We start from the raw sequence: 13,177 nt of genomic DNA on the forward strand, positions 1-13,177 counted from the left end.
GTTTATTGGTTCAAATTAAGGTCAAGGCTTTAACAACTGCTTGGTTAAGGTAAATTAATGAAACAGACTTTTAATGCACTGCGCTTCAGTAGCCTGGCACTGCAGTAAGGGGGACTGGAGCTGCACGGGAGGGTCCATGTGTCTGTGTCTGTGTGTATGGTGTTGTTGTTGGTGGCAGAATGGTCTGAAGGTCAGTGCATCAAGTGCAATCCAGTTACACCCTGGAGCCAAGTGAATGTGGACCGAGAGGCCCGTGTGGACCGAGAGGCCCGTCCTTCCAAAAACATCCAAATGGAGGGTCCAAGTATCAATTCTGCAGTGTGTCCTTGTTATCATCCATCCATCTATTTGTGATGGTCTTCAATTTTGAAGCCATTCTGTCATTTTATTGTGAACCAATCAGTCGTGCCACTTCAGCTACAAGTGGTACATGGTGAGGTAAAGGTTTCCACTGAGGAAAGTCCTTTTAGAGGAGGTCACTCAAGATAATGCTGAACATTTATCACCTATAACCACGTTTAGCAGTTTGGATGACCCCGGCTGGATGTTGAGATGCCAGAACTTCCTCATTAACACAAATCTAACTACATTAGCAGCCCTGTGATTACAATCAGGGATTCTCCTCCTGACATGCTATCCATCAACACAAGCAGCATTGAAAAATGGCTGAGGGGAACAAGTGGACCGGTATCTCAGATCCACAAACCCTAAAGTCCAACAGGCTCAAGGTTACTCATCCATGTGAATTTGTTTGTCTGCATTGCAGAATATGTAGGTCATGTCTGCCAAGTCTTACAGTAGGCTGACACACATTTGGTACACAGTGTGCTGCTCTATTTCCATAACAAACGGTGCAGCACGGCGCAGTCCGACATGATATAGCTGCACACGAAATGCGTATAGTTGCATAAATGCTCACTTTCTGTTCAAATAAGGCCCAATGCACAAATGTCCTATAGCTGCTTCTATAAGCCAAAATATCAAGCCATAAACCGCAGTAGTAGGCTCCATATTTCAATAAATGGACGTATAGGCTAAATCATTAAGCATTGTTGGTATGCGTGTCTTACATTCAGAATAAAAATGCATTTTTACAAGTGTTATGCATATGCCCAATTAATAGTGTCGCATCACAAATAAAAATGTGGCAGTCTGGTGCAGTGTGGAGGGCCATAATTGATGCTCGTAGCCTATATTATTGATATATCTTTTATTTACTTTTGCTCTGTCACAGAACAAACGCATGCAGTCATTGTGCAGCTGTTTATTGACGCTGATGGCTATGTGCTGCACAGCTAATGAGACAATATATAATGCAATAAAAATCGATTCCTTACCTGCAGAATTAGTGGTGATTAGGGGGTGATTATAAATCTGCACCGAAAGATGAGGGCCGACGAAACTGAACAGAGAAAACGTTGCATTTGGTGCAACAATTTGTCTACGCTAGAGATGCTGCAAAATAGTAAAAGCTGTTCATTGGCCTCATTAGTCCGCTACCACAGAACACTGGAGGGTCTTGAATTGATGAGAAAGCATGCATCCATAAAAGTGTGGCCACAGCGTCTCAGTAAGATAACCATAACGATAACAATGTTTTTTTTTCTCTCTCTCTCTCTCTCTCTCTCTCTCTCTCTCTCTCTCTCTCTCTCTCTCTCTCTCTCTCTCTCTCTCTCAGCATCCACTGCGCACTCAGAGCAGACCCTACCCAGCCCTGCTGTTCTTGTATCCGCAGCAGCAACACGAGTCTTCGGGCACTTTCGCTCCTGAGTGACAGTGAGAAGGGGCGAATGGAAGACAGCTGAACACCGAGAGGAGGCCAATGGGAGAGGCTTGTTTCCTTGTTGCCAAGGCTGACAGAATAGCAAAAAGCGTGCGTGCGTGCGCGTGGTTGCGGTCAGGGAGAGTGACACATAGCCTGTGATAAAATTATAGTCCTGCTAATTATCTAAATAGGTGAACACTTGACCACGATCAGGCCTGCATATGTGATCCCACATTACAGATTCCACACCTGGGTTGAAATCATCTTCTCACTGCTCATCATAAACTGACACCTGGGAACGTGTTATGCGTCGCTGAAGGGAGAAATGACTGAATGATAAATAGATCGAGATGTGCTGTGTCCCTCTTTTATCCTTGGACTCACATCAACACATTGCAATAGCTTCCAGTCTGGGACAGCCCGGTGCCTGTCACGGAACGACCAGCTGTGACGTTTATGGGGCGGGGAGCCAACAGCTGTTTGTGTTAATGTTTGGCAGCAGATGTAAATCACAATTACTGCTGTATGTTTATGCATGGCACGCATTGGTGTTTTTAATGAAATGGTTCAAAAATCAATTAGGCCAATTAACCTGCCAGATAGCCTATAAAATGTTTTACAATTCCACATCAGCGCACAAACTGCATCCAGGGCATTTTCCTTATTGAAACAAAACAGCATTTAAATTACAACTCGTATAATAAACAATACATAATAGGCCTATACATATTGCACTGTATTGTACCTAGATTTTCTTTTCTTCGTTGTTTCGACACAATTCTCAAATGACAATCATTATTCCATAAAATAAATACATTTTCTGACACCTCATCCTCTCATATAGCCTAAAATCTCATTACCGTTGTATAGAATTCCGATGTGGGCTATTAGTACAAATATCTTCAAACATTATCAACATGCTCATTGTGTATTAAAAAGAATGTATCCAAACAAAATCTTTCAAACATTTGTGAGGACATCTCAGCAGAGGTGTGAAGGGGATGCTGTCACCATGTAAAAAGGTTGTTCCCACAGTGATATTATGAGGGCAATGACCAGATGGGAGGTAGATGGCATGCAATGGTACACAGTAGCCCATGACAACTGAGGTGGTGGAAAAAGAGTCACATATTGTGTTTCATTCATTTCTACAGTATTCCTAGATGAATTTCTTATATTATTTTTGGTAGCAGTGGTGCACTGACAAGCACATTTATCTAATATTGACAATAGTTGACTAAGACTAATTGCAAGTGCTGTAATGATTTGTGATGACTGCAGTACAGTCATGTATTGTGAATACTATGACACAAATCTCACCTCTCAGTTTTATTTAATCAACCTGATTTTAATTTTGTCCAAATTTTACATCCATAAGCCCAAATTCCAAGGTAAAACACCTAACTTCATAGAGCTGTCCGTTCACATTAAACACTATATTTCTACTATATCCTGGTGCGGTAATAAGAAGGATGTTAGAACACACACACTACTTGTACTTTTTAAATGCTTCATGTAAATTGAGTTGTTTTCTTTCTTTTTATTATTTTATTTTTTTGTATCTCCCCAGGCGTACCTGACCTGTTTGTATTGTATAAACTTGGGGCTGTAAACTTGGTATGTGCTCAATACAAATAGTATTATTATATTATTATTATTATTATTATTATTATTATTATTATTATTATTATTATTATTATTATTATTATTATTATTATTATTATTAATAGTAAATAAGTATGAGAAGTGTAACAGTGTTTTAAGAAATGTGGAGAAACAGTACATTTAAGCATACTAGTGTATACCCTGAACACAATCTTTCAGGCAGAGCTTTTCTCAGGCTGCATCCATAGACAGTATATAAACTGCATCATGGATGAAATGCATACTGCATAGTGTAGTTTACGATTCGAATTCCATTGCTTAGGTTACCTAGTTTAGTATCTTCCATCTGGCAGACACTAATCTCAAACCGTGACCGTTAAAGTTAGAGCCGTTATCCTTGCCAATAAAACGTTTATTGGTGACAGTTTGGGTCGATAAACTGTTCTAGTTTAACCTGAAGAACGCTACTTAGGGTATTGAAGCCATGGATGTAATGAAGCGCCTATCGCTCCAGCAACAAGCCTTTCGATTGGCTGGAAAGTCTAAGCCAATCATTTTGCTTCATGTTCGCATGGAGGCTGGCAGAGCCTTTGACATTCAATGTCCTCATGTCTGTAACTAACTTATATACTGTCTATGGTAACTAACTGTACAAATATCTAAAGATGAACATTATACGGTCATCCTTTTCCCGACTGCACGGAATAACTAATTTCACCAGGTAACGGAGTTTACGTGTTTTCATGCTCGACAAACGGCAAAGCCAGTGTTTGTTTACGATGCTAACATCGGCAAGCAAGCTTAGCAGTGCGTTAGCAGCTTTAGCTAATCACCATGCAGATAGCTAACGTTAGCTACCTAACGTTACTGATAGGAAATTATATTTAGTTAGCGATTGCTAATTCTATTATAGCTTAATGATAGCTAATCTAGTTAATATTAACATATGAACGACAGTATTGATTTACATGTGTAGGCAGTATGCTGTTATTAACCCTAACCCTGTAACCCCAAGCATCAAGCAAATTATATATTTAATAGTGTTAAACATGTAAATATCTGTCAAATACACACTGTAGCCTATATCATATCCACCTAACGTTACCTCAGATATAGATGCAACCTGTTATATTAATACTTCTGTATTTATTTTAGCACCATTTGCATTTTTGCATTGTCTTACTGTTTAGAATCCTCAAGGAGCTGTCTGTTTACATGTGTGTATGTACGCATGTGTATATCTATATACCTTTTTATATACAAACTTTATCTGTACATAGTAGTAAACTTTATGTTTACCTTGTTCAGGTTTGCTGTCCCTGTTTTAAGCCGTGTTGTCTACAGTGCTCAGCATAACTGAATACACCCATGCTGTTGACTAACCTTTTAAGGACACCAATTTTCTTTGTAAATGAATAATGTATCATAAATAAATAATTCCTTAAAATACAGGGGGCATAAGTCAGTACACCCCTATGTTAAATTCCCATAGAGGCAGGCAGATTGTTATTTTTAAAGGCCAGTTATTTCACGGATCCAGGATACTATGCATCATGATAAAGTTCCCTTGGCCTTTGGATTTAAAATAGACCCCCCCACATCATAGTATCCTGGATCCATGAAATAACTGGCCTTTAAAAATAAACATCTGCCTGCCTCTGTGGGAATTTAACATAGGGGTGTACTGACTTATGCCCCCTGTATTTTAAGGAAGAACATTTATTTATTTACAATACATTATTCATTCACAAAGAAAATTGGTGTCCTTAAAGGTTGAATTTTCCTTTTTTTTTTATTAAGGCATTAAGATCAATTTCCAAAAGAGGATTTTTTTTATTTTCAATCTGTACATACATGTCATAATTGTGTTGGTAGTGGACAGTGACACCAAGCCATGGGATCAGTTCATGAGACTACTCCACATATAAGCAGGAGCACCATAAATGTATTACAACTTGTTGTAATTGTGACATAATGTTGATATTAAAGAATAACATTTGTATATAATACATTTTATTCTGTGATCTGTCAACAGCATTCCTGCAGGGAACCTTGCAGTAACTGGCAACTCTCACCTTAGATTATTCAGCAACTGGACTGTGCCCAGAGCAGCCGCAGGACCTCCGATTTTCAGATGTGGGCCACTTTCTTCACAAGCTGAGGGTTCAGGAGTGTTCCAACAGCTTCCGTGGCAATACCAGCAGGTGCGGACACGGAAGAGAGGCACAGAGTATCAGCCCAAGAACATCAAACGCAAGAGGACCCACGGCTGGATCAAGAGGATCAGCTCTCAGGGCGGCATCGAGGTGCTTCTACGGCGCATGTTGAAGGGACGGAAATCACTCTCACACTAACGGACCCTGTTGGAAAACCAGCAAGACATTGGTTCGGTAATGGAAATGCTGTCGTTGCTCAGCAAAGACCTTGCGTGTTGGGTTAACTGGTGATACTGGGCGTCGGTTGGGCTTAGCTTCCCCCACCCCCCCCACAATAATAATGGGCAGGAGGAGGAAAACTGGCCATTTGCTTTGGGTAAAAAGAAACCTGATAGTTTCACCCAGTTATTTTTGATCCATAATGTTTTGTTCATTATCAGTCAATGTTATCAGATGTATGGATTTTTTTTTCTTGTTGCCTGTATGAAGTCATTTGATTCAAAGACAAAATGTGTCTCTAAAGATCAGTGTCATGTCATCTTAGTTGATCTCAAATGAAAACACCAATTCTGGTTGACTTGAAAATAAAAAAAACACCCCTGCACAATATACATGTATTTGCATTTGTTAATGAAAAAAAGATTTGTGGACAAAGGATTTGTTCTTTGTTGCGTCAAGAGACAAAGTTTTAACCTTTTTGTTTGCTGCCTTTTACTGATTTGGACAAAGTTGTAGGTTTCTTCAGCTGAAGGCAGTATAAAGAGAGAGTTAAGAGCAGCGGGAAAATATAACTTTTAGTGAGTGTGTCCCTTTTTTTAAGATTAAGATTATTTTTGGGCATTTTTAGGCCTTTATTCAACAGGACAGCTGAAGAAATGAAAGGGGAGATAGAGGGGGAATGACATGCAGCAAAGGGCCGCAGGTCGGAGTCAAACCCCGGGCCCACTGCATCGAGGAGTAAACTTCTATATATGGGCACCCGCTCTGCCAACTAAGCTATCCGGGCGCCCAGTGAGTGTGTCCTTGGGGTTCTCTCTTATGTCAGGTAGGGAGAGCCAGCATTGTATTAGTGGCCTTTGAATTGTTGAAAATAAGAAGTTGTGAAAATCACATGAAAAGCAAATGGAGGCATTCATTGAGAATGTTATATGGCAGAATAACATACAGTAAAACATGTTACACAAGTAGCATTAACATACAGTTTCCTAGCAGATTTAGCCCATGCATTTTATAGTTTTTGAACTGATTTTAAAGTATTAACTGCTGCAATTTGTATCTATACCCTTGTAATGTCCAGTTACTATAAATGTATGCATTTTTATATGAACACTTAAAACATGAATAAACAGACATAGCTAAAATTTACTTTAATAAACAACTTGATCTGTAATTAGTTATGGCATTTAGTCATAGTTTTATTGTCAATAATTTAGAGTTCTAAAGCAGTTTGCTGTTGTACAGCTTCTTTTATAAAATCAGTACCGAGGCAGTTGAGAGACCTATACATGCTGTACACGGAGGACATGCTGTAGAAAGGGCCTGTGTTGTTTTCATCAGGGCTTCATGCCACAGCCCCCCTTGTATTGGGAGATTGGTCTGTTACATAATCGCTTTCTAGCCAATCAGCGCGTTCCTTTTTTTTTTTATCTCACTTCACGCATCTACCACTGAGGTACGTCGAATCTTGGAAGGTAACCGCCCCCGAACAGACGAACAACAAAAATGGAGTTGTGAACTAGTAGCAAGTTAGCTTCAAAGCACGTTCAGTTTTCAGTTTTTGTGTAATTACCTTTACATGAGTGGAAGTTTCCAGCTGATTGAAGTGGCGTGATGCAATCGTATTGAAGTCATACGTAGTCAAGTAGTAAGAAGCTGTCGAGCGGGTAAACAAACCGGTATCTTGGCTACGACAAAGACAACAAGGCTTAGCTAGTTAGCTAGCTAAAACGCTAACATCTGCTCCCTTTCCCTCTAACGTTAGCTAGCTAGCTAGCTAGTTAACGAACGAAGAGCGTGATTCGGACAGAAATGGAGAAGGTAGGTTCGCAGTTGGTTCGTTGCTTAATTGCTTACATCATGTGTTAAGTCGTTGGTTCTGAATGGTTTAGCTCCTCAGTACATCTCTGACTTGCTCACTGACCATAACCCCATTAGGCCTCTTAGGTAATCAGGCAGAGGTCTTCTAACGTTAGCTAGCTGTAACGTTAACGGTACCCAGAGTTCGATCCAGGACCGGTAAGGGCCTACTGTGGTCCTGATCTCCGTAACAAGCTGCCTGATGACCTGAGGTCCATCATAACTGTTTCCACATTCAAAGCAAACCCAAAACTTTACTATTCTCTTAGGCTTTTGGTTAGTGTGTGCGTGTGTGTTTGTATGGTCACACTTGCTTGGTTTTTTTGTAGATCGTCTTGTGTTGATGCTTATACTTGTTCTTATTTTTGTTGTTTATGCTTATATTTTTACATGTTGTCTTTTAATGTAAAGCACTTTGAGTTTACGTGTAATGAAAGGTACTTTAGAAATACAATTTTCATTATCGCCTTTGATAGACTTGCTTTCGTGGTGGCAAAGACGACGTAGGTTGCTGTAAATAAGGGCTGGGCGATATGGAGAAAATCAGATATCACGATATTCTTGACCAAATACCTCAATATCGATATTGCTGCGATATTCTAGGGGTGACAATTGGTGCTTTAACAAAATATCTTCACGCTTAGATTTTAGATAAATAATCATCAGTAATGTCGATATAATAACTAAGTGGGGAAAAGGCAAATAATAGAACAGTCTGGTAGGTTCAGAAAAGTACATCACTTTACTGTAACGCAGCCTTTAAAACCAGTAAAAGACAACATTTATGTGATATTACGATATCCAAAATCTAAGACGATATATAATATCGATATATTGCCCAGCCCTACTGTAAATACTCTGTCACCTTATACCACATTACCGCCACGTTCTCTAGATACATGTAAAGGGTAGGAGTTGTTCTCTACTACCCAGTTATGGCTATGGTAGTTGGCCTTACCACCTGGAAGTGTTTATTTATTTATTTTAGTTATATTTGTTTTTTTTCTGCTCACAGTCAGATTTCTTAAAGGGACTACCTGTCTACAACAAGAGTAATTTCAGCAGGTTCCATGCAGACTCTGTATGTAAAGCATCAGTAAGTCATCTCATTTGTTTCTGAAAATGCTTTGGTAAAGTCATGTTGTCACTTGTCTGTGTGATTTAGGTCTTTTAAATTCAAGAAAATGTCACGTGGTAACACTACTTTTTTTTGTCTGACTTAATTCTAGCTAATTTTATAGACTGACATCAATCTCAATGTTGTTTTTAGAATCGCCGACCATCTGTGTATCTTCCAACCCGGGAATATCCATCAGAGCAGAGTAAGTGCGTTGACTTTTGCAAAAGCTTACAGAGCAGGGGGGAACTACAGCACACTTTCCTATCACAATAGATTACATATTGTAGTTATAACTCAGGAAAAGAGTATACCCCAAGCGCACATCACAACCTACTGTATGTTTTGTAAGTTTAATGAACTCTGTATCAGCCTTCCATTAGAGGAAATCGCCTTCAGTTCCAGGATGACAGTCTAGTCATTACTCAACTTGTTATTGAAGTCAATGCTCTCTATGGAAACAGCTGATTTTAACATTATTCTTACTTTTCTGCACCTTTTTTTAATGTCGTGTCTCTCATGATATAATCAGTGTTTTTGTTGTCTCTCCTCAGTCATAGTCACAGAGAAGACAAACATCCTGTTGCGATATCTTCATCAACAGTGGGACAAAAAGGTAAAGGGTTTTAAAGATAATACATTCAATGGAAAGTTGGTGCTAATAGTATTGTTTATGACAGTAGATTTAGAGCTGAAGATCTTTGCGGTCTTAATTTCTATCATTTTACACGGGCTTGGGCTTGCGCTTCGGGTTGCACGGTAAATGAGTGGTCAGGTGATGAGTTTCGATTGGCGCGAAAATGGATGCTGAGGAGGTGAAACGGAGGCTGGCCTCTGGCGATTATATTTTGGTTGCACCGGCAAAGAAAGCAAAGTCTGGAGGTGTGGAAAACTTTGGACCATGTGCATAATGAGAAATTACTCATTCTTGACAAAAAGCAAAAGACCGGCGTGCGTGCTCACGTTTGAATAACGTCGGGCTGTAAACGGGTTCGGGCTTTTAAAAAGCTGTCGATCAAAATGTACTTGCCGGGCTCGGGCCTTGTCAGGCCGAACATTTAAGGCCCAATTACAGCTCTGCAGTAGATAGGTTCTGTTTTATTGTTTGTGGTTTGTTAAATGTGTTTGTTTCTTACTTTTATCAGAATTCAGCAAAAAAGCGAGAGCAGGAACAAGGAGAGGGGGAGAACACGGCGCCTCCACGGAAAATTGCCAGAACTGACAGTCGGGAACTGAACGAGGATTCGTGAATTGCTGTGCTGTTGATGCACACCCAGCAGAGACTGACCTGTACAAACAAAATGCAGTATGCGGAATAAATGTTTGCAAACCCAGGCCTTGACACTGAAGCCCTCAAGGATCCATTACAGTTCAGACCACAGCCGTCATGACGTTAGTCCCCAAAAAACATTGGTCATAATGTTAGCATTCAAATTCAGATTTCCTCCTTAACCAAACACTTCATTTTTCATTCAGTTCATTTACTACTTTCGACCAGTATTTTCTTTCCTTCCAAGACACATCTGCCTCAGATTTCAGTCTTTGTAGTGTAAAAAAATGACATACTTCTACCTCCTTATTCCCCAAACCCTCTGATTTTTCCTAACTTATAATCACAGCTTTCTTTTAAAGTGCTCATATTATGCTTTTTGGCTTTTCCCCTTCCTTTGTGTTATACATCTTTTTTTGTGCAAGTTATAGGTTTACAAAGTGAAAAAGCCCAAAGTCCCCCCCAAAGGGACTTACCATCTCCAACAGAAAACACTGTTCACCAACTGCTCCAAACAGCTCTATTGTAGTCCAGCTTTTACTTCAGTGACAAAAGTTTAACACACTTTGTAACACACGTTATAACGCTCGCCTAGCTGCTAGTGTGGCACGCCCTCATACTCTGCTTCTGACTGGCTAGTAGTCCTTACCTAGCAACTGCGCATGTGCGATTCCCAACAAAGATTGAACAGAAGTGAGATGCCTAACTCTATAGCTGAAACAGAGAGCTCAATGTGCAGTACAACAAAAATACGGTGTTTTTTTGAAAATTAAACCATGTAAACCTATTCTGATATAACCTCTAAATACAATTACGAACCTGAAAATGAGCATATTATGAGCACTTTAAAGGGATACTTGGCAGATTTTAATCCAGCTCTGTGTCACCTTTGTGTGGGTGATGTGTTTAGGGGAACTGTGGCTTTGCTCCACAGTGCCAGTGCACGGTGCTTGGAGCAGCCAGGGTCTGTCGAGACCTCGACGGACTCGACAGCCCTCCGCTGCTCTGGTCAGCTGGGCACTCCGTACACTGCGACTGTGGAGGGAAGCCACGCACCATTCAGCTGCACACACTGCCATGACACAGAGCTGGTTTTAAATCTGCAAAATATCTCTTGAAATATGCAGCTGCTCTGCTGGGTTTACAGCTGTAGTTATTCATACCATCTGCATGTTTTAACGTAAGTCTACATCAGTAATTAAGTGGCATGCCATCTTTTGTGGCTCCTACTCGAATAGGACATTTATAGTTTTGAATTACATAAGGACAGTGGTCCTTTTTAAAATATTATTTTAGCTCATCCTCCATGTGATAACTGTCATTACAGTAACTGAAAATAAAACTGCACTGTTTTGTTGTTTAGATTTAACCATGCATTTCAGGGTTCGTTATGGACAGTTGCAGAAAAAGCAGAGCACTAAAAGAAATGTTCCTGTGTTTGCTCCTGATGAATAATGATTTATTGCCTTAAATGGAAGCAAGTGTGTTTTCACTATGTATTAGAGCGACCCCCTAGATTTACACTGTTGTTTCAGGTGAATGACCCACGGTGGAGCTGAGCGGATGTTAGCGTGTCTATAAAGACCCGTTCGAGCCAATACAGTCATACTAGAGGATGCAGTTTTTGTACAGCGTGACCTGCAGATTTTGTAGCCATATTCTAAGTTTGATGCTCGGTAGTTTGAGATCCCCACCTTATGTCACTCTTATGTAGATACCTTCAAGTAAGTGTTACCGCACACTATTTTATGGAAAGAGGATGACTACAGGTATGCTTAAATTTACAGTTTAGCTGCACTGATGTGTAGGCTACTTGCAAGATGAAGAACTGCCGTCGTTTGCTTGCACAGGTTGCTTATTTGAGTTTCCTATATATGTGTTTGGATTTACAAACTTTTGACAGCAGGTTAAAAATAAAGAGTCTGTATTTGCTGCTCATAAAGTCGGTGAAGCTAGTGCTTCACAAGTCTTGTATATTTGTACAGTATGTTATGTTGTGGTTGTTCTGACCCTTTTATCAGGTAACAAGACAACGACTCACTCTGGTTTGGTCTTCATTTTGTTTAGCCAATTTGTACTTGTATGTTGGAGTGACACAAGCCAGAGTTTAGTCCATACAAACAAAAGCATTTTGCTTAATTTGCTTTGCACCTTTAAAAAAAAAAAAATAAAAAAACTCACTTTCTGTATCTATAAAGACTAATTTGCTCCAAATTGTGTTCGGCTGCATTTTCATTTCATCATGTTTGGCACGGCTGACAGTCGAGTCTAATGTACATTTCTACTTTTGTTAACACATTGCTGTTCAAAGATTGCAGAGTATATGTGCAGTTGTGTAGCTTATGTAAGTAGAATACACACTGTAAGTTCCAGATGTATGACTTTAAACCAGAGACGTGTTTATTTCATAGAAGAGTGTGCTAATTCTACTTTTGTCATATGACGATTTGTATTCCAGGACCTGCTTACGTTTTGAATGTGTCAATTGCTAAATGCTGTGCTTGGATTTTAATTGCATAAATGTATTGTCAATTTGAGGTCTCGTTCTTATATAGATTACACTGACATGCAGTAAAGGCTATAACTCGTAGTTTACAGCAACATTTTTGAGGTAAAACTTAGGGCTGGGCAATATATGGATATTATATCGATATCGTGATATGAGACTAAATATCGTCTTAGATTTTGGATATCGTAATATCGTAAGATATGACATCTTTTACTGGTTTTAAAGGCTGCATTACAGTGAAGTGATGTACTTTTCTGAACTTACCAGACTGTTCTAGCTGTTCCATTATTTGCCTTTTCCCCACTTAGACATTATGTCCAGATTACTGATGATTATTTATGTAAAATCTAAGTGTGAAGATGTTTTGTTAAAGGAATACGCCACCGTTTGTTGAAATAGGGCTTATCACGGTATACCCTGGCTTTAGATACGTGGGCCAATGCATTTTTTGTCTCAGTGCAAGTAATTAGGTTGTTTTTTTGTCTTTTGTTGGCTCACTTTTACTCACAACATGCTAACCGGCAACATAGGATTACATTCACTACGCTAAGCTAACTAGCGGCGGCGCTGCCGGTGTTGCACTGGACTAAAACAATGTATTCACAAAAAATGCGTTGGCCCACCTATCTACAGCTAGGGGAGACCATGATAAGCCCTATTTCAACAAACGGTGGCGTAT

General features: G+C 39.7%; 2 protein-coding genes across 2 annotated transcripts; both read left to right on the plus strand.

The window, feature by feature from the left end:
• Positions 1–3,759: 3,759 nt before the first annotated feature.
• mrpl34 (mitochondrial ribosomal protein L34) lies at positions 3,760–6,137 on the plus strand. The gene is made up of 2 exons (XM_028593818.1): positions 3,760–4,091; positions 5,406–6,137. Exons 1-2 carry the CDS (start codon positions 4,036–4,038, stop codon positions 5,722–5,724), a joined length of 375 nt encoding a protein of 124 aa, XP_028449619.1. The 5' UTR covers positions 3,760–4,035; the 3' UTR covers positions 5,725–6,137.
• Positions 6,138–7,179: 1,042 nt separating this feature from the next.
• LOC114565587 (DET1- and DDB1-associated protein 1) lies at positions 7,180–10,632 on the plus strand. Its single transcript, XM_028593734.1, has 5 exons — positions 7,180–7,563; positions 8,618–8,698; positions 8,873–8,924; positions 9,274–9,335; positions 9,865–10,632. The coding sequence occupies exons 1-5, from the start codon at positions 7,555–7,557 to the stop codon at positions 9,967–9,969; spliced, it is 309 nt and encodes a 102-aa protein (XP_028449535.1). The 5' UTR covers positions 7,180–7,554; the 3' UTR covers positions 9,970–10,632.
• Positions 10,633–13,177: the final 2,545 nt, after the last annotated feature.

This window comes from Perca flavescens, chromosome 12 (genome assembly GCF_004354835.1).
Source record: "Perca flavescens isolate YP-PL-M2 chromosome 12, PFLA_1.0, whole genome shotgun sequence".
NCBI lineage: Eukaryota > Metazoa > Chordata > Actinopteri > Perciformes > Percidae > Perca > Perca flavescens.

Excerpts from the sequence above, each read along its gene's own strand:
- LOC114565587 (XM_028593734.1), top strand. Across the intron at positions 8,925-9,273 it reads GGAATATCCATCAGAGCAGA|TCATAGTCACAGAGAAGACA; the intron begins GTAAGTGCGTTG and ends GTCTCTCCTCAG. Across the intron at positions 9,336-9,864 it reads ATCAACAGTGGGACAAAAAG|AATTCAGCAAAAAAGCGAGA; the intron begins GTAAAGGGTTTT and ends TACTTTTATCAG.
- mrpl34 (XM_028593818.1), top strand. The coding sequence starts at position 4,036 with ATGAACATTATACGGTCATCCTTTTCCCGACTGCACGGAATAACTAAT. Across the intron at positions 4,092-5,405 it reads GGAATAACTAATTTCACCAG|CATTCCTGCAGGGAACCTTG; the intron begins GTAACGGAGTTT and ends ATCTGTCAACAG.